This window comes from Manacus candei, unplaced genomic scaffold (genome assembly GCF_025592945.1).
Source record: "Manacus candei isolate 608988 ecotype Guabito, Panama unplaced genomic scaffold, ASM2559294v1 h1tg000126l, whole genome shotgun sequence".
Taxonomy (NCBI): domain Eukaryota; kingdom Metazoa; phylum Chordata; class Aves; order Passeriformes; family Pipridae; genus Manacus; species Manacus candei.
In genome coordinates this window covers 127466-148777 of record NW_026138174.1, presented here as the reverse complement: position 1 = coordinate 148777, position 21312 = coordinate 127466, and the positions used below count along the sequence as shown (strand labels likewise).

Below are 21312 nucleotides of genomic sequence, written 5' to 3'. Positions count from 1 at the left end.
AGGCAGATGAAAAAAGCATTCGCAGTTCTGGAGTTCAACAGGAGATAAATTTCCAGCAAAGTTAAAGTAAGATAACCATGATAAGTCAGACCAACAGTCAGCCCAGTGCTGCAGCCTGCCTTCACATTTACTTCAACAGCACAGGTACCAAAATAGCAATAATAAAAGATTAGCACAATGGTATTTTTTTCTAAATACTTTTCCAGACTGCACCAATTTAAGTTCAGGAACTTCCTGGTGGTACTGCTGTTCTCAACAGCTCTTAATGGATTTTCCTTCCATTAATTTTCCCCATTGCTTTCTAAACCCATGTCCACTCATTTCACACTAACACTATTTGACAGCAAGCAGTTCCACAGATTAACTGCAGGGAACCATCTTGTTTTGAATCTGCTTTCCTGGTAGTTTCAGTTGATACTCTCAAGCTCTTGCAGTAGAAGAAACAGGGAAAAACCTGTTCTAGAAGCCGAAATATGAATACCATCTCAGCAGGTTTGATCTACAGCATTCTATACAATATCCCTGCATTCAGAAAAGATAGATGTTAAATAAATTTAGAAGAGAAATGCAGGGATAACAGGAAAGAAGAGTCTCTCCTGCAAAAGGAAGTCAAAACAGCTCAAATTATTTACCTTAGCAAATCAAAAGCTAGTTATGACTTTTTTACAAGTACCAACAAGTCAAAACACCGGGGAAGAGAAGAGCTGTTTCAGCCTAACAACAATGTTGCCAAACAAATGTGTATAATTTTAGACAAAAAAAATTAAAAAAAGTATTTGAAGAATCACAAAATCAGGCTCTTGCACAGCATTTAAATGGAAAGAGTAGAGGCAAAGAGCACTTAACTACTCTTTGTTATCATTTTTAAGATCGCAATTTTCATAAATATAATGCCATTAAATGTACCCAGGTGTCTTTGACACAACCACCTGCAAAATGAAGGGACAGGCTTGCAAAACAGCTGGAAACTCTCATGTAAGTCTTTGTACTCTTTTGTGTTCCCTCTTAAAGGTTGTGCACAGGACTTCTGAAACAATTCTGAGTGAGAACAGACCAATACCAATACTTACTACACAGAGATAAATTGTTAAACAAAGGGCTTATGCCCTTGAAGCACTTCTGAATAGAAGTATTTGAGAAACTTTCGGTAAAACTAACTCCTTAAGACTTTGAACTATCACATCCTTACTGCTGAGACAGGAGGCAAAAATGCTGTCTGTAAGTGGAGAGAATAACTGCAAAACCCACAGACAATATCTGATATCTGTCCAGCTTCAACATAAATACATGTAGGATTCAGTGCTTGGAGTCTCTCTAGAGAATCTCCATTTTAAATTTTAATTCATGAAGGAATGTAATTTTTTAGCAAATATATTTAATTTTTTAAGAACCAAACCCACCTATTGTGGTCTTTCAGGTTATATTTTGGCTTCAATTTCAGCATTAATCTCATAAAACAAGCACTAACACTGCAGGTTTGTCAGCATCACCTAATGAAACAACCAAAGCTTCCCATCCTCATATAAACTAGCTTTTCTTAACACAAAGGTAACTGCTTTTTCAAACTCTCTTGTGAAATAATTTTCTCCAAAAATTCCAAGAAAAAAGTTTTAGTTCAACAACTCCCCAGGCAAAAAAAAAAGAATGAAAGAGTAAAAAAGTTAACAATGTTCACAAAAAGTCAGCAGCACTACACGCTTCTGAAACTTCACGCAGAAAATGAAAATGGCTATTCATAACTTTATTAACAAACCATTTAAAGAGGCAACAAACAAACAACAAGTACTACCCTACCCCAGCAGAAATGAGACAGGATATCACTTCTGAAACACCTTTGGATGTCTCGTGCCCAACATGTGTTGCCACCCCCAGGACAGTGCCAAAAGAAGGAGCTCTCTGACCTCAAGAGATAACACCTACATGCTACAGGAAAACCAGGCCCTCAGTAATCATGGGGGTTACACGTTTTAAAAAGTGTTAAAACACTAAGCTACCCTCTCAAGTTCTCCAAAATCAGTATGTTCCAAGTAGTGGTTCACAGCATTTTGTTGCCCCCACCCACATTCAAATGGGCAGATACACACACGTGATTTGCTTTCTGCTGCATCATTTATCTGGCTGGAAGGCTTCGAGCTCAGACTTACTCCTTTTTCCAAAATACATATACACAACAGCCATTGGCACCTATTTTCTGAAATGTTCTTAGTTCTCATAAAGCCAACGAATGCCAGTCTTTCTCTCTGAAGCAGAAATGTCATCAACATGATCAAAAGCAAGTGACAAAAGCAGCAGCAAATCCAGCAAAATGCAGCATTACGGTTGGACTCTGCTGTCATTTTTGTTCAGGACTCAAAAATGAAATAGCTGATTTATTATCCATTTTCATCAACCCAAGCCTAAATCTGGCGTGGTATTTTAAAATTTGAAAAGTGCTATTTTCAGTATTGATGTCCTAATGCTGCTACTTGCTTTCACTATCAGAAACCCATCATTGTCTACAGCGATCACAGTGAAAGCTGCTGATAGTGATATCATCACCACTATTTTTATACAGTTTATCTGAAAATGTAATGCACCTTTTAAATAGAAACCATAGCTCTAGGTTGGTGAAACAGGTGTTCAGAGTGACATGCTAAGTATAAAAATACTAAGTGAAAAGACCGTTGTCAATAAAATCTAACACATAGCTTGATTGCAAGTGGAATCTTGTGTGAGGCCTTCCAGAAGGCTCAGAGCAACTAAATAATGTCCTGAAAACAGGAAATACACAGTTCTGCCCACAAAGATGTGACAACAGTCATGGGAAAGCAGCTGTTGGTGTTCCAGCTGCATCAGTGGCAGCTGAACTCCACAGCCAAGGTATGGAGCAAAGAAGTATGAAATGTTTTGTTACACCTTCCCCCGAGAAATGGGATCACAGGAGAGAATCTTCCTGTGCCCTAAGAAATCCACTGTGATTTATTTAGCACTGCCTTCTACAGGCAGAGGACAGGTCAGGGATGCCAAAGCCACCACAATCATCAGCAGCTGCGTAACACAAGCACAACGTGCAAGTCTCAGAGTTGGTGTAGAGGGGTAGATCACTGGGTATGGGGGAAAAAAACACAATCTGGGGAAAAAGCAGAGCCGAGTCTTGCTGGAAAGCAGCCCAGGAACTGCACAGAGGCAGCCCCACTTCAGGTGCAAACAGTGGCAAATGAGCACATGCACATCACAGACCTGAAAAGAGAAAGTGTCACTCATGGAAGTCAGAATTAAATTTACATCCATGGGCACCACTCATTCTCTGATTTTAAAAGTCTTGCTAGACCAATCTGGAAGGTCACAAGATACCACAGAACACAGTCCACTGCATAAACCAAAATTCTGAGCTGTTAACAGTGAGTCTTGAGGGAAAGGGAAGGACAAAAGAAATAATCCTCTTTTTACTACAACTATCTCAGTAGTTGTATTGCAGGGAGACTACATGTCACTAGCTAAAGAATACTGTGCAATCCTCAAACATCCCTCCACACTCTTGAAAACTCTTGCTAGAGTTTAAAGGGATTTATTTATAGGATGTGCATTCAAAACTCCCCCAAAAAAGCTAGGCTCACACCTCCTTCATTTCCAGGACTCATTTACAACCATCAGCACTCACCTGTGCCATGACCTCATGTGCCAGAGGCAACAAACAGGTCAGTTTGTATCTGACCTACTGATCTTCAGGTGAGGCAAATACCAGATATTGCTCTGCTGCAACAGGAGGTTTGCAATTTAGAGCTGCCTCAAGACCAAAAAAGTAATCCCAGTACAGGGTGTACTTGTTAACCCAAGTTTAGCATTGCAAGCCTTTTATATTTTAGAGGCCTATATTCAGAATGAACAATTAATGGAGACATTTATGTCCCAAATATGTGTTACTTCCCAAAATCCTGCTTCCCAAGATCCTCCTTCCATTGGATACAGTAGTTTTAAACACATGAGAAGAGAAGCATGTAACTTCCTGATTTACCCAAGCTACCACAGAATCACAGAATCGTTAAGGGCTGGAGAAGACCTTTAAGATCATCAAGTCCAACTGTAAACACAGCACCACCACGATGTTCACCACTCAACCATGGGCTCAAGTGCCAAATCCACATGTTTTTGAACACTTCCATGGATGGTGACTCTACCGCTTCCCTGGAGAGACTGTTCCAGTGCTTACAACCCTTTCCATGACAAAACTTTTCCTAATATCCAGAAACCTCCCCTGGCACAACTGGAGGCCATTTCCTTTTGTCCTACCACTTGTTACTTGGGAGGAAAGACCAACTTCCACCTGGCTACAACCTCCTGTCAGGTAGTTGGTGAGAGTGATAAGGTCACCCCTGAGTCTCCTTTTCTCCAGGCCCAACAACCCCTGGTTCCTTCTGCTGCTCCTCATCAGACTTGTGCTCTGGACCCTTCCCCAGCTCTGCTGCCCTTCTCTGGACACTCTCCAGCACCTCAGAGTCTTTCTTGTCATGAGGGGCCCAAAACTGAACACAGGACTGAAGGTGTGGCTTCACCAGTGCCCAGTACAGGGGGACAATCCCTGCCCTGGTCCTGTTGGCCACACTATTGCTGACCCAAGGCAAGATGCCATTGGCCTTCTTGGCAATCTGGGCACACTCTGGCTCCTGTTCAGCTGCTGTTGATCAGCACCCCCAGGTCCTTTTCCACCAGATAGCTTTCCCAACACCTTCCATGTGCTACCTCCAGCTCTGCTGCACACCTGGGCAGTCTTCTCTACCTTACTGAGACACCTCCATAGGCACTACTTGATCCTTTGCTCTCTCCTCCGTTAGAAACCTTCCCACCACTCACAGTCCACTGTTATCCACCTGCCCTTTCTTCACTCCTCCCATCCCAATCACACACCTTTTGTTATTTTTCAGTCCAGAAAAGTAAAAGCAAAAGTAATTCCAAGGCTTGCAGCTGTTACATTGGCAAAGTCTCACAGGATAGTTAAATTCAGCTCAGTGGGGAAAGTTCTGGGTAACCATATCCACAAACCTTTTGTGCCAGCTCAGATATATGTTACAGGGTATGAGAGCCCTACATTTAATCCACTGGGAACACAGAATGGAGACCTCTAAAAGCTCAGACATAACACTAGTCAAAAACTGAAGGCTTTCAGTCTGCCTGCATAAAAGTAGATGAGACTAAATTAAGGATATTTTCCTACAGATAATGCACATAAAATAAAACACTAAACACTTGCATGACAGCATCTAAGAGAAAGCTATAGAGGATCATTCTAAAGCATGTATATGTTAATAAGTGCTATTACCACAATTAATTTGCATATTTATTCATATCTTAATTGAGAAGCATAGTAGTAGACTTGAGCAAAGGTGGAGAATTTAGCAATATTGAAAATAACCAGTTTGAAACTATTTTTTCTGAAGTTAATGAGTGTCTTCCCCTCACCCACACCTTATCATATCACTACATGCAAACTTATGACTGACACCTCACACATCATGACACTTATGTGACAGGAGGCCAGTTGTATGCAGAACTTGAGATAAGTAGAGCTAAAAATGCTGGGGGTGGGGAGGAAATGACAACACAATGGGAGACACACGAAAAAATGAATCTGTTAACTTGCTGGAGAGGTCAGGAGGGCAACATTACACAAGCAATGGAGCTTTAAGCTTTAACTGTTTCTAACCAGCCAAAGACAAGACAACTTACACAGATTTACAGCTTCATACAGACATGCAGGTGCAACTTCATGGGCACTTTTCTACAGCAAGTGCCACTTGGCAATCGAAACTTCACCTCCCGTTTCAGCTAAACCCCCAAGGGCTGTGCAATAGTGTCTCCCAAGAGGTATTCCTTCACCAAAGCTAAGGGAATCTTCCTTCAAGTTCTATGTGCAAAGCAAGAGGTCCAACCAAAGGGATAATCAAATGCCAAGATTCTGATTTATGTGCAGAAAGAAAAAGTAACATTTCACTTCAAGTGTGCATTTCAAGAAGTAATAGAACTCACCTTTACACTAAGAACCAAAACTACTCAGAAACAGCAATTAAATTAATTTGATGCCCTTATCTGACTGTGGAAGGAGAGGCAGTATCACAGCACCTTCCCTTACTCATTCAGTGTCTGTTCTTTAATTTCTAAGTGAAATGTGAATTTCTTCTACTTAAATGGATTACCAATTTAACAAGCACTATGAAGTTACATAAATGCTGCATCGTCCTACAAACATATCTGTTGTTTAATAACATTCTTCTGCCACCTAAGTATTACCAGTCATTCCTCTTACACTGCAGTTTTAATCCACAAAGCTTATTTCCCACAAGCAGCACCTGAAGGCCCCAACTGCAGAGAGCAAGGCTGCTTTACAGAAATCAGCTCTACCATGTTCAGGTACAAGGGTAATAAAAAAAAAAAAAAAATCACACACTTGGTACCACCCTCCAACTATGGCAGCAGCACAAAGCTCTAAGGGGGTCTAATTCTGCCATTGCAGGTAACAGTGCAGTGATGCCAACAGAGTAACTTCTGTCAGAACACACTGTGTGGGAGGAAATTCCAGCACAACCACAGCAGCAGAGCCTGCTGTCCATCTGAGATCCAAGTGGGAACATAAACACCAAGAGGTTGTCTGAATTTGACAGCACACTCCTTTTAAAGCCAGGTAACAATAGGTACAGATATTGATAACTACTGCTCCATAGTAATTTAATTTTTTTCATTTAGAAAAAGGAATCACTGGCAGACAAGGTGCTGCATGAAACGGGCGATCTGCTGATGGGAACACACGAGTTCATTTCAGCCATGACGTGCCAAAAACCTGGAAAGGTTCTCAAATGCTTCAGAAAAATCATGCAAATGAAGTCACTGGAGCAGGAGTGTGTTCCTTCTCCTTCCCAGCTGTCTGGAGCCTCACAGACCTTAAGCTACTCATTAATGAATTGCTTTGAATCAGTTTGTTCCATTTTTGAGTTCTGACTGTGGAAGTGAGAAAGCCCTGAGGAAGAACTTGTGAAATGACCTGTAGTCGAAAATTGTTTTCCCTTTTCAGTTGGTAAATCTGCATATCTGCTAACCCATCCCCCTGGAAGCACAGTTTCCTGGTGTCAGAAAATTCCTACCTACCTGTGCTGAAGCAACTGAGTTTTAAATGCCTTTGAACCACAGCTGCACTTTTAAGAAAACATCACTCTGATCTCATAGCTTAAAAAAAATAAAATAATAATCAAGAACAAATTCAAATTATCTCAAAATATGAATAGGTTTTCTCAAAAAGATCCCTGCTGCTCGTCTGGACAATCGAATTTACCTTTAATCACTAAATACAGTAACTGAAGCAGAGCAGTCAGGCAAAACCCAGAGTGCTGGGGATGGGGCAGGTGGTGTGGCCTGGCCTTCTCCAGCAGCATAGAAGTCCTAAACTGCTGCTCAGTTCCACAGGCACCACGGCATTCCCTGAATCCCAAAAGCTCCTTGTGCAAAATGACAGCTCTCAGGCATTTTCACCTTCCTCTAGAAATCCTAAAAAAAAAATCACCCCTTCCATCATTCTCCACAACCGAGTAGCAAATCCTGGTCTAAAGTGGAGGGCATAAACTATTCCACTCTTTCTAACTACCAAGGACTTGGCTTAATTAGCAATTAAAAGCAAGTAGTACAAAAGGTTCCTTTCTCACTGCATATAATGGAGTCGTCATTGTTCTCAGATTTTTGGCCACAATGCCAGCAAGCTCCAAGTTTGCAACTGGCATTACAGGAAAACATTCTACCATTCAAAAGCAGAAAACAAGCTGCCACCACGGAAGAAAATCAACTAATAAAGAAAAATACAACTGAATATGACAGCACTTTTATTGGGAGGGAATAAATAGCAATATTCCAGTTCTGTTTTTTTTCTCATATAGTTTCAACACTTCTACATTCACAGATTAACTGAAGACAATCTTCAAGATTAGGCATCACAGCCCTACACAGTGATCATACCCTTACCATCACAATTAGGTAAACCTTCCACAATTCTTCCCTCTACATCCCAAATACCTTCAATATATGTCCATACTACAATGTGGCTTCTGCTGTGCTCTCCATATTTTTTAACATAACAAATACCTGCTTTGCAGGTTCCACTCAACCATTAATACTTTTTTCAAATTATTTATATAAAATAAACTTTTAAAAATTACTTTTATTGAGACAATACATTAAAAAAAAAATCCCACCAATTCAGCAAAGATGGGCATTGTATAACTAATCCCAGAGAAGTGTCAAAACCAATAAATGTTTTAACACATGAACCTGGAAGTTAACAGATAGCTTTGAAGGCTGGAAATGAGACCTAATTCTGCTCCTTAGTTAACATGGCCTATGATGGTCTCTGGGATCTCATCTTACTCAGGCAACAAAAATGAACTCTACTATAAACATGAACACCTTCAAATCCTCCCCATATGTAACCAGAAGAAGCCATTTCAACTATTAATTTCCTCCACACAATAACTACAGTTAAGAAAAGCCTCCACTACAAAAACATAACTTTCTAGTTAAATTCTGTGCATTCCTGTGCTAAAGGTGGGGTGTGGATGTCTGTTCAGGCTCATGGTGGAATTCCTGGGGCTGTCCTGTGCAGAGCTAGGAACCAGAATGATCCTTGTGTGCCCTTTCCAACTCAGGATATTCTATGATTCTAGGTCTATTTGAGGGGTTTCATGAAGGCTGCAGAAGACGCCAGCTCAGACACACATCTCTCCACTTCCAACCAATGCTTCCAGGGTTTTTTTCAGGCATAAGTTTTGTTTTTGACTTCCTCACCTCTTGAACAAGGAATAGAGACATATGCACTGTTGTGTTGCAAAATTAGCTGGACTGTTTCTAACTATGATTTCTTTTTCATATACAGAGTAAAATCTATAGTCATCCTTTCTTTTGAATTAAGAAAAAACAAACACTCATTTCTTCTCAAACATAAGTAAAAAAAATATTTGTTAGGAAGCAAAAAACACCCTTAAACCTAACCTGTTCATTATCTTAACAGGCAACACTTGAAATCTGGTAGTCCTTCAATAAGTTTTGTAGTTTCCCCTCCTCAGAAAACTTAGAATGTTCACGTGTTAATGAAATTACAAATTCAACCCTTCCGACCATTAATACCCATGAGATCAAAAATACTCAGAAAACAACATACTTCTGTGCACCACATCAGAGACCAGGCACACATAAAGTTTTGAGAACCATGGTGTGCATAATCTGCCTTCAGTTACTCTATTTGTAACTTGCTCAGAAACTCCACCACTAAAGTTTACCAACCAATGTACTCAATTTTTGTACTTAATTCTTCTCAATATCATTCCATCTTTTCTCCCCTCCCAGAGATCGCTTATGACATGCTTTATGATGTTATATAATGGATGTTCTCCATTTTTCTTATCCCTCCACTTTATCTTACACTCCTTCTACACTTTGTTGCATTAAACTGCACCATTCCACTCTAGATCAGCATCATTCTCCCTTACACAAGCTTTCAATTCACACTTTAAACTACTTCTTGCCCTTTCAACATATCCACCTCTATCTTCCACACTTGCTCAGCTTTCTTTATCCTTCAAATCTAAAGGCAGCAAAACATGACATGAGAACAGACACGAGTGTTCTTGGCCTTCACTCTCACCTCAAGGAAAGAGTGGAAGCAGCAGATTTCATTACTCTTCCCTTCCTTGAGGGGTAATGAGGGAAAAGGGAACAGCAGTCTAAGATAAAGACATAGAGAACACAGCCAATATCTTACTTTTATTTCAGAAATGGGAGAGAATTGTTACATTCTGAACTTAGTGCATGTAACTCGTTCCACACCCTATACAACCCCTTTGCAGTTTTGTTCTCTGTTTTGTTCCTTTTTACCTTGTTTTAAAACCTTTTGAGGAAGGCACCAGCACCATCAAGCACTGAAATGCTACTAGTTAGCTGTAACACTTAGGAAGCATCCAGGAAGCTCCTGGAAAGAATAAACACACCATGATTCACACTATCATTCCCTTCACCCCGCCCCTCCCCATTTGGTCTGCATCCCTAAGTCACCCATTTAATTCCTGGTTTCCTACTCTTCCTCACATCTAAGTACTCTTTTTCAACCTTTCCTCCACTACTCTAACTGAAAATCTCTTCCTTTTAGTATAACACTATTGTGAAAATCCTTCCCAACAGACCCTTCCGTTTCTCCTCTTTCCCATCTGTTCCTCACATGGCAGCTTCTCAGTCATTTGATGATTTTCACGGCCCTTCTCTCGACCCTCTCCAGCCTGTCCACATCTTTTTTGTTTAGTGGGAACCAAAACTGCACATGGTATTCCAGGTGTGGCCTGACCAGCACTGAGTAGAGTGTGACAATGACTCCTTTGTCTTTGCTGATGATGCCCTTGTTGATGCAATCCAGTACAGATGCCTTTTGGCTTTCTCTGCTACAGGAGCACACTGTCCACTCATACTGAGCTTGTGTCCCCCACATCCCTTTCCACAGAGCTGTTCCCCAGCCAGGTAGATCCCGGGCTGTGTTGCACTTCTGGATCACGTTCTCTCAGATATAAGACCTTACATTTTTCTTTGCTGAACTTCATAAGGTTCTCATTAGCCCATTCTTTCAGCCTATCCAGGTCTTCCTGCAGGGTTGCTCTCCCTTCTGAAGGTCCACTTCCCCACTCAGTTTGGTATCATCAGCAACCCATGAGAGTGCATTTGATCCCTCCATCCAGATCACTTATGATGATATTAAACAGTGTGGGGTCCAGGATCAATCCCTGGCTGTGTGACAGGCTGACAGTTTGGGAAGGAGCTGTTTCCCACCCCTCTCTGGGTGCTGTTCCCAATCAGCCAGTTCCCACTCAGAGTACAGATCCCTTGTCTGGAACATAACACACCAGTTTCTCATGGAAAGCTTTGAGGAAATCCAGGAAGACAATGTCCACCATTCATCCCATATACACCAAGCAGGTCACTTTGTCATAGGAGGCCATCAGGATTGTCAAGCACCATTTGCCTGTGGTGAATCCATGCCAGCTTTTCCCAATCACGTGCTTCATCTGACTTGTGATAGTCCACAGGAGGATTTGTTCCACAACTTCCCCAGGGCCTGAAGTAAGACTGATGGGCATTTAATTTCCTTGATCCTCTTTCAAACCCTTCTTGAAGACAGGGGTGACATTAGCCTTCTTCCAGTCTTCCGGGATCTCCACGACTTCTCAAAGATTATGGAGAACAGCTTCACAACAACGTCAGCCAGCCCCGTTAACACCCTTGGGTGGATAATTCGTAGGGGTCAAACTCCTGTAATAGTTCACACACCAACAATTCTTTCACTGACAGTAGGTCTGTGTTTGTATCAACCTGGGTTTTTGTTCCCAAGGTCAGGAGCCCAACAGTGCTGGCAAAGACTGAGGTGAAGGTGTTGAGAATCTCTGACTTTTCAGCATCACTGGTGACTAATTCACCTCTCCTGTTTAACAGCAGACCAGTATTTTCCTTCTGTTTCTGTTTGTTGTTTATGTTCCTGGAGAACCCTTTCCTGTACTTTTTGACATCTCTGGCCAAACACAATTCAAGCTGAGCTTTTACTTTTCTAACTGCATCTCCTCAGGCTCTGGCAATGCCCTTGTGATTTCAGTGGGTAACTGTCCACTTTCCCATTCCAGGTGGGCTTCCCTTTCAATTTTGAACAGACTCGGGAGCTTGCAATTAAACAAGGGGCTCTCCTGCTCCACCTACTTCCCTTCCCTTTAAAGGATAAACTGGTTTTGTCCTTCCAAGAGAGCATTGTTGAAAAACTCATGGCACTCACTAGCTCCTTTATCCTCTGGGGAAGCTTCCCAAAGAATCCCTCCCAAATCAATTCTAAGCAAGCTGAAGTTTCCTCTTCTAAAACCTCTGTTTTAGTACTAACCTTCAGTACTGGTTACTTAAAACTAATAAGTTTTCTATTTTTACTAGATTATTTTTGATCTAAAGCAGTTCTCCAGCCTGGTTCATAAATCACACAGGCCCAAAGATGGTTTCACTGACACATATAAGAAGAAACAGAGAGTACTTAAAATTCTGTTCCCTAGAAGGAAAATACATAAAATTAAAGCCTTCATTATTCCCCTTTAGATTCTTGTGCAACTAAGTTTTCAAATCATAAGATACAAAAAAATTAAAATGGCAACTACAATGGAAGCAACGTAACACTACCCTGAAAAGGAGATCTATTGGCTCTATTTTAGAAACTATTGCACTGGATCTTTTGTCTGATGTTGAAAGCTATATCCTGAAATTGTTCAGAATTTTAAATTCTCAAAATGGAAGCAGAAATTTAATGAAAGGCGCATTCACAATTCAGTCTGCCTCAGATTTTAATAACCAATCTATATTGAGAAGTGAATCATAATCCTCAAATGCCACTGTGAGAAAAGGAAATGACTTAAAGCCATTCTAACAAACAACAATTAATTTAACAACTTACCACAAAGGAAATTCATATGTAGACATACAGTGTTCTGGTTGTAATTCATAACACACTTTTCACTCTCTTTACAAAACTGCAAATGAGCTCTTAATTCTACATCTTAATTAAATAAGCTTCTTCCATGAATGCTATGTAGGAAATCCAAGAATCATAAAGGAAGGTATTTTGTCAATACAGCTCTGATGGTGATCTGTGTGTCGTCTCATACCCCAAAATACCCAGGAAAAAATATTCTTCGACTCCCAAACACGTCTAATGGACTTTTTGTTCATTAACATTGTATTTTATGTACGTAATCAATAGTTTCCTGTGATTCTTTAAATACAAAGAAGGTTATTCAGCATCAAGAATAATACCTGCTCCACTGAGAAACGATGACAAACAGAGGCTCATCTTCAAAATGTGCCATGCAACAAACTTTATTAGGTCCACAAGCAAACTATCAAATGGCCCTTACTACTCGTGACAGTATCAGTAGAAGTCGTCCTGAAAACAAGCTTTCAACTGACCAGTACTTAAACAGGCCAGGCTTGGAAAGCTCCTTTCCACAGAGGAATTACACTGCTGTGGCTATTTCTAAAGCGTGCCTTTCCATGAGGCAGAAACAAAAAATATTTAATTACTTTCTCTTGCTTTACCAAACTTCCCTGGTCCAACAAACTCAGATCAAACTATGTCAAACACAGTTCCTCTCTTCCCTTATACCAAAAACATTCTGTAAAGTACCAGGATTACCCTCTCAGATGCACCTACAGAAACCTTGGCAGCCTTTGCAGGGCTCCACGCAGGACCACTTAGCTCAATTTTGTCTTTTTTTTAAACTACAAACAAGCATTCTGCTAGTGAGCAAGATTAACACTGTTAACATTTGTAACAAAGACAGTCAACTGGTCTCATTTATAAAGACGCCTCAAGTTTAATAAGCATCACTTCAATATTTAATTGCGAAAATACATTACTCAAACATTGCAATTCAAACACCACAGCTCTGGGACCTCACCGAGAAGGGAGGCTGAAACAAAAAAGTAACTTACATGAGTTATACATGTAAAATACAAGGTAGGTGTGAAACTAAAGGACTGGAAGTTGTATCCACACCTACACCCCCCTTCAGGGTGAGCGGAATGGCTCAGTTCCTGGAGTTATCTGATCCAACACTAAAACCTGCCACCCAGCTGAGCTCTGCATTCACCTCACACTCACAGCCCACCTCCTTCATTCATTTCTGCAGAATCCCTTTGAGCAGCAACTAGTTTTTACACAACTATTTTAGTATTCTCAAACTACAAACAAAAGCATTTCCTTCCCTTCCAATCTGCTGAAAATACTGCAAAATTCCTCCTGTCACCCAAAAGTTATATCAGTTGAGGACCAAGAAGAACAGTTTTTGTTCAGCAGTCAGAGAAAAAACTGAAGTTTAACTGATGAATCTGTAAGGCTGGAAACCAACACTTAACTTCTCCACAGAACATAAGTTTGCCTAATTCTCAGTGGGATAAAGAACAACAGTGGGCCATGGCATATAATTCTGGCACTGGAAAGTCTTATGACAAATGTTAATCAGTATAAAAATCACTTTATAGCCATAAACATTTTCCATGACTCTCTTAAATTTTGTATCATGTAATGAAAACAAATGGTTCTTACACGCACCGAGTTCTCCAAGTATGAAACATCTACTCTTTTCTAAAATGGTATAACAAACATATGGCATAGCTTTTAGAAGATGCTTTCAACACTTACTTCAGATGGTATCAACATTTGCAGATAGTTTTACCTCTATAATTATCAAGTCCACTCAACCCACTACAGTGAACAAACAGCTATGCAGGCTGGCAAGAGGCAGAGAGCCATGCTGAAAGCTCACCTGAATACCATGTATAGAGAAAAGCTACAGATTCTCTACTTCTTCTTCACAGGCCACACCTGAGATTACCAGTACAGAAGTTTGAAAGCCACAGGCCATGAGTACCATGATGCACAAAAGGATCAATGGTTAAACCACCAGAATGGAATAGAAGGAAAACAGCTGTGTCCTGTTTTTGCCACAGTTTTTCTTCACACTTTCAATAATTAAATAATTTAGCAGAACCTCTACTCCTTAGCTGCTAAAATACAGCAATATTTCTCTCTCCATCCTGAACCACTGCCTGCCTTGGCTGCTTGATTATTAAGTCAGTAGGGCATGAATTACCTTAAGGTGATGCACATGTACCACTTAGAGAAATGGACCACTTCAGCCTCCAGACTCAGTAGATCGGTACTCAAAAGCTACAACATGTCACATGTATTCCATAGGAAATATGAAAAACCACTATAACAAAGAAAAATCTTCTATTATATTCCCTACTAATAGTCTCCTAACAGAAAACATAAAGCTTGCTGAAGTGCAAACACCAATATGCCATGTGTCCTGCAACCCTAATTACACCTCAACAAAAGCACGTTATTTGTGGAGATGAGATACATCCTTGTTTCTTCATTAATGTATTAAAATGACAAGTCTAACATTTCTGACTTCACCTCTTTCCTTGCCTTGCGAAAGTAGTACCAATACTGCACTTTAAACTTAAAAAACAGCCAAAATGTTCAAGAATGTGTGTTTTGAGCAATAAACCCCCACTATTTGAAAGAAATATGCCTCAAATCTAGTTTTGAAAGTATCAAAATGTGCGAGGTATTTCATATTTACAGTACTGTGTAATGTCCATTTAAAGAAAAAAGGGTTTTTTTAAATACCAGATGATCTACAAATAATGCAAAGACATAATCAAGCCTTTAAGTACCAGGATATATAAATATTATATACACTGCAACTGTAATTTCGAAGTATAAACATGGTACAACCATGAACTATAGAACATGTCAACCCACTACAGCTTAACTGGATCCTAAAAAGCCCGATCCTATTAACACAAAGCCCAAACTGCACACAAATAAATGCTGATCTTAAAAAAAAAAAAATCTATGGCTCAGTTACGATTATCCAATAAACACACTTAAAAAAAGTGACACCTTCAAAAAAGGCCAGAAAACCAGTTCCACCCATAACACAATTTACAAAATTTTAACCAACTTCAACTTATTCCACAGGGTAGACAGTACTGTAGATAATAAACAAATAATTAGAAATGCATAATGTATTAAAAACACATAAAGGAGCAGCTCAGATATAAATTTACAGAAATTGGAGAGGCTGCCCACTTCCTGGAATGCTTTACAAATGCCTCTTGGTACCAATTCCCAGCTTCTCAATTCCCAGCACTGCCATTATATAAGGTAAACACTATAATTTTTTTTTTCAAGCAATATTTCTTTGTTTTGATGAAAAGAAATTAAGCCAAAATGTTTCCAAAGTCATTAAGAAAAATAACTTCACTACACCGAGACTAACCTGCTAAAATGTTTTTCTGCGTAATTATTTTTCAAGCAGACTGTTATAAATAAAAGTGAGGATATTTAATTATAGATCAGTAGAAAATTAACATTAATGTCAACACTGAAGGGACGAAGTCAACATATACTAATTCACACTGTCCAAAACTATTTTTAAACAAGCAACACTGAGAATTGTAAGAAAAATTAAAGAATACTGTCACTGTGCACTTACTTTGTAAGCTTAATAGAAGCACAGATAAGCACGTTGTTAATTTTGTCAGCACATGTGGCCTTTACACAAAGGAAATACCATTTTTAAAATCAGCTGGAAAACAAAAGGGCTGCAAAACCATGAGAGGTAACACAGACTAAAACGTGGCACATTGTGCGGAACTACTCCATCTCTCTTTAAATCGACTTCAACATCAATACTTCTAAATGGAAACATGCTTCAGATTTTGTCCACAGGATATGACAAACTGATTAAACTCAATGAATAGGAATTAACAAGCATCTTATACCCAATACATCAGACCAGCTACATCAACCTACATCTGTATACATGCCAATTACAGCTTATGAAACAACAATTTGTCACTGCAATAAAGTCAACTTGGGCTAAATACTGGAAGTATCATCAAAAAAAAAAGGAAAACAAAAAGAAGGAAGAAAGAAAGAAAAAGGAAATGCTTTGCAATTCACTTCCAATACAATGGATGTCCTCGCCCTCCCCCCCCCCCCAAATAATCTTTAAGCTTCACCTCCTGCCAGAATGTCTTCCTAGGAGAAGCAGACATCAGGATAGCAGCAGGGCTTTTGTTTGGGGTTTTTTTACTCCTTCACGTTAATGTTCTTGTCAACTACAGAAGCATAATAGTGAGCACTTTCTCATACACAAGACTGGCTACATTGGATTTCCAGCATTTCAACCAGTTTGAAAGGTGATCTCTCTCTCAATTTCCGCCTCCACTCCCCCAAAACCACACTAGCTGCAAACTATGATTTTCAAGCTCCCTTTCTGCAAAATAAACACAAAATTTTTGGCAGCAGAAAACTCCATTCCTCTGTCACACACACTGACAGTGTGCGCACATCATTACAGGAAAGTTTGATTTCTTCTGGCTTATCACATATCCAATACATGGAGCAACAATACGATATTCCTGACCTTTAGTCTATACCTTCAATAATTCATAAAACTGCATAGATCTGATGTCTTATATGCTCTTCTGATTTGCTGCACCCAGCAGCAGGACTTAACTTAGTTCACCACACTACAGCCATACATCCTACAAAGCAAAACTACCAGAAAAGGGGGGCTGCAGCCCAGACCTGGAGCATGCATAAAACCAACAACCACGTTAAAGCTCTGGACATGAATCTTTGTCCATCCCTGAAACAGATCCCAGTTTTCTCCTTATTAAACTCTGTCAGGGTGTGGCTTCATTAAATCAGAGTTCCCATTGCAAAGGCCTCCTGAATCTCCCCCAAGTGTCTTGAGCCAACACACGCCTCAGTGAACCCCACCAAACACGAGGAGTTCCTCCTCGAGGCACCAAATGGAAGCCCACGAGACTCCTCCTGCTGCACAAGCATCCAGGCAGGTAACAGAGCTGTTCCCCAAACACTCACAACCCAGGACCTCTTTCCAGTCTCTCCAGACAGGCACCCTGCCCACGTCACCTTAACCACAGGTAACCAGGGAACACTCCAGGCCTCACAGAGGAGTCACTGCTCCAGCCTGGAAGCCTTTTGAAAAGGTTCTGTGGCGAGTGTGCTGCTCTCACACTGAAGGTAAATTTTTGCCTTTGTGAAGGATTCCTCTGGAAACATGACTCAATGGTTTTCCTTACCTGCTACACTTGCACATAAATCTTACATTGTAATGTGCTGTAGATTCTTAAATCAGTCAGTCAGGGTTTCATAATTATGGAGTCTAGGGTCTTTGTTAGCTGTTGTTGCTCCATGCACAAAAGGAAAGATTTTGTTGCTATCGCTGTAAAACCTATTAATTAACTGCACGTACGTACGGCCACACTTTGTACAATAAAAATAACTGCTACACGGAATTAAAGTGGTCTGCTAGATTAATTACCCTAAACCTTCCTGTACAGCATAAATTGCACGAAGCCTCACGCACAGAGAAAAGGAATTAAGGAGAAAACACCTTAAAAATAACTTCTTACTTATCAATAACAGCAGCAGAAACACATGCACAGTCCCTGGAAGTAAAAAGAACAAACAAAACCGAAACTGATTCAAGCCACGAAATCCCTCTCGAACATCTCTGCACCAAACAGTAACGGTTTAATCCTTCTACTTCCTTAACAATCCACCTTTCTCAGACAAGTTTTATGAAGAACAAGCTTTGTGGGTTCCTGTGCAATTCATAAATGTCCAAAACGCTGTCTGAAAACTGAGGTGAAACAGCAAAATATTTGGTTGCTTGGGCTTTTTTTCAGTATTTGCTGCATGTATTCATACATTAATACAGCACAAAACATACAGTGGTATTTCTAGAAACATATTTCAAAACTATGAAAACGCCCCACAACTTCAACAGACTGTACATACTAAACTACAACTGCCTGACATAAAAAAAAACATTAATGCATTATATGTAAGAAAGGACTCCAAAATTCAACTAATATGCTGAATTGCTGCCTGCATTACTTGATTTTACAGTACACAAAATAAAACTTAAACCCAGGAACGCTATGTGACAGATGATCTAATTACATATGATGCTTTTATTTGCTATCTGGCATCCTTAAGCTCTATCCCATACGGAATTCTGTCTAATATTTCCGACAGCCACAGCAGCATTCACAGAGCAGACATGAATTCTGGTCTACCAACAGTTAACGTACATTATTTAACTGGTCTGACATGTCACTCCCCTACCTTTTTGATTTATGGGAAACAGTGCTCTTATAAATAACTCCGAAAATCGAAAGGAAACCGCGAGATTTTTTTTAAAATACAAGCACAAAGAAAAAGTGTACTTGCTTTTCCTTCCATCCTTCCCCCCTCCCCCCTCCACGTCCTGACATTGAGCTTTTCCAATCCTGCTAGAAATAAACACCTAAACACAAGGAAGGGCCTGGGGTATCCAATTCAACACGGTTCGGAGTGAGATCTTCAGATCAACCAAAACCAGCAACACGAAAAAAAAAAAATAATCCTCCACGACACAGCCCGGGCACAACAATGGGATGAGCAGTGTCAAACGCCAGGCTACTGACAGGAACAAGCCAGGAAGCAGGAATCAGAGAAGCACCGTCCCCTCCGCTTCAGCCGGGTGGCATTTTAAAAACAGCCCCGCTTATCCTGTTACCCAAAGGTTTCCCTGGCGTTCGGTGTTTTGAGCACAGCTGGCAGACACTCGGCCCGCACAGCCTTTGTCAGCAGCTCACGGATGGGCAGCAGAACGTGCTACAGGTTGATAAGGAGGGCACCGGCGTCGCGGAGCAGCAGGAAAAGCGCCCAGAAAGAACTTGGGATGCGCAGGAGAGTTTCCCTCGGCCCTCCCCGGGGGCTCCGCGCTCCCCCCACACTCGCTCCCCCGGTGTTTGTTTCGTGTTTACCTCCCCCCCCTTCCCTTTCTCCTCCCTGTCCGGCCATCTTGGGGCCGACAGGAGCAGCCATTACTTAACTAAATGACAGGGCCAACAACTTTCCGCGGAGGCAAACACCTCTCGCAGGACACACCGGGACGGGCGGGACGCCCCGCTCGCTGTCAGGCCGGGCCGCCGGGCGGCACGCGGGGCTCGGCCGGGGCCGGGCGAAGGCAGCGGGGCCCGGCGGGTAAACAAGTCACTCCGACGGGCTCCGGGGGCCGCTCAGCGCCGCGCCCGCCCCGGCCCGGACCCCGCGCTGCCCTGCGGGCTCCGGCCCCGGCCCCGCTCCCGGGGCGAAAATCACGAGGGAGGGTCCGGGCAGCGGCAACGTCAGCAGCGCCGAGCGCGCCCTGCCTCCCTCCGCTCCCCCCGCTGCCACCGCCTCCTCCTCCTCGTCCTCCACCTCCCCCCCCTCCGCCCCCGCGCCCCCCTCCCCCGGCCCGTCCGCTCCGGGCCCCGGGGCTCCGCCACTTTCTCCGTCCCGGGGCTGGACGGGGAACACCCGCATGGCCGCGCTCCCCCCTCGTCCCGCTCGGGCTGGGGGGGGTGGGGGTGGGGAAAGGGGGCAAAGGCGGCAGCGACGCGCGGGGGACCCCGCGGGAGGTGTCGGTGCCCCCCGCACACCCCCCGCACACACTCACCGTGCGGGCCCGGGGGTCCCGGGGGAAGGGGCGGCGGGGCCGCCGCGCTCCCCCATCCCCCGCTTTTCCCCCCCCTCCACCACCGCCACCCCCCCCTCCCCGCGCCATCCCCGCTCCACATCCACCCTCGCGCTTACCTTTAACAGCAAGGCCTTCGTTCTGGCGCCATCTTCATGAAGCCTCAGAAATCCGAAGAGCCGGCTGCGAGGAGGGGAGCGGGGCGGGAGGGAGGGGAGAGAGAGAGAGAGAGAGAGGCACCGGCGTTAGCGGAGAGTCGGCGCGGCGGGCGGGCGAGGGCAGAGCGCGGGGCCCGGGAGCGGCAACACGGGGAGCCGCGGGCAGGGGAGCGGGGGGGACACACGGGGAGGGGGCGCGGGCCGAGCCGGGACACGGAGGCGGCCGGGGCGGAGTGGGGAGCGGGTACCTGTCGAGGCCGGAGAGGGCTTCTCTCTCCTGGGCTGTCAAGCTGGCGAAGTCCTCCTCGCTCTGGCCGCTCGCTTTCCCCGCCGCCATTTTCTTTTCCTCATCCCCGAAAGGAGCAGCAGAGGCGGCGGCGGCGAGCGACACTCCGCACGATTTCATGGAAACGCAGCGTAATTAACTCGCGGATCGCACCCCCCCCTCCCTGCGCGCCCCCAACACCCCCCAGCGCCGGGCGGGGCGGGGTGCCCGACACACACACACACCACAACTTTTATTACAACAACAACAGCCGGCAGGGAGGGGGAGGGAGGGAGGGAGGGAGGGAGGGGAGGGGAGAGGGAGGGAGGGAGGCGGGGGGAAGCCCCGCTGCTCGGAGGAGGAGGGAGGGAGGGAGGGAGGGAGGGGAGGGGGGAGGGAGCCCCAGCGCTGGAGAGTCGGGGGAGGAGGAGGAGGAGGCGGCGGCTGCGGATGGCGGCGGAGCGGTGTTTACATCGCCGCTCAGCCCCTCGGTGGCGGGCAGGGGGGGGACTTGGGGTGTCGAGGAGCACGGGAGAGAGGGGACCACCCTGCCCGCCCGCCCGGCGGTCCGGGGCGTGTTTTGCCGCCCGAACAAACTTCGGCGGCGCCGCTGCCCAAAGTTGTTGCAATTGTGTCACCCCGCGGACCCCGCGCGCGCCGCCGCCGCGAGCCCCCCCTCGGCCCCTCCCCGCCCCCCCCCCGTGCGCGCCGCCCCCCCGGGCCAATCCGCGCCGCCGCCGCGCTCCACGTGACC

At 43.5% G+C, this 21312-nt stretch overlaps 1 protein-coding gene across 10 annotated transcripts in view; it reads right to left on the bottom strand.

Annotated features, from left to right (window-relative positions):
• KDM6A (lysine demethylase 6A) overlaps window positions 1-21242 on the bottom strand; it is a 151770-nt gene extending 130528 nt beyond the window's left edge. For 6 of the 10 annotated variants that reach the window (XM_051770871.1, XM_051770876.1, XM_051770872.1 and 3 more), the window contains exons 1-2: window positions 20542-20895; window positions 20255-20318 (exon numbers count right to left, since the gene is read on the bottom strand). In XM_051770871.1, the coding sequence (XP_051626831.1) occupies window positions 20255-20318; window positions 20542-20699 (222 nt within the window). In that variant the 5' untranslated portion in view covers window positions 20700-20895. Of the gene's footprint in view, window positions 1-20254; window positions 20319-20541 lie in introns of all 10 variants that reach the window. The other 4 variants (XM_051770869.1, XM_051770870.1, XM_051770874.1 and 1 more) reach the window with 1 other exon arrangement.
• Between the last annotated feature and the right edge of the window lie 70 nt (window positions 21243-21312).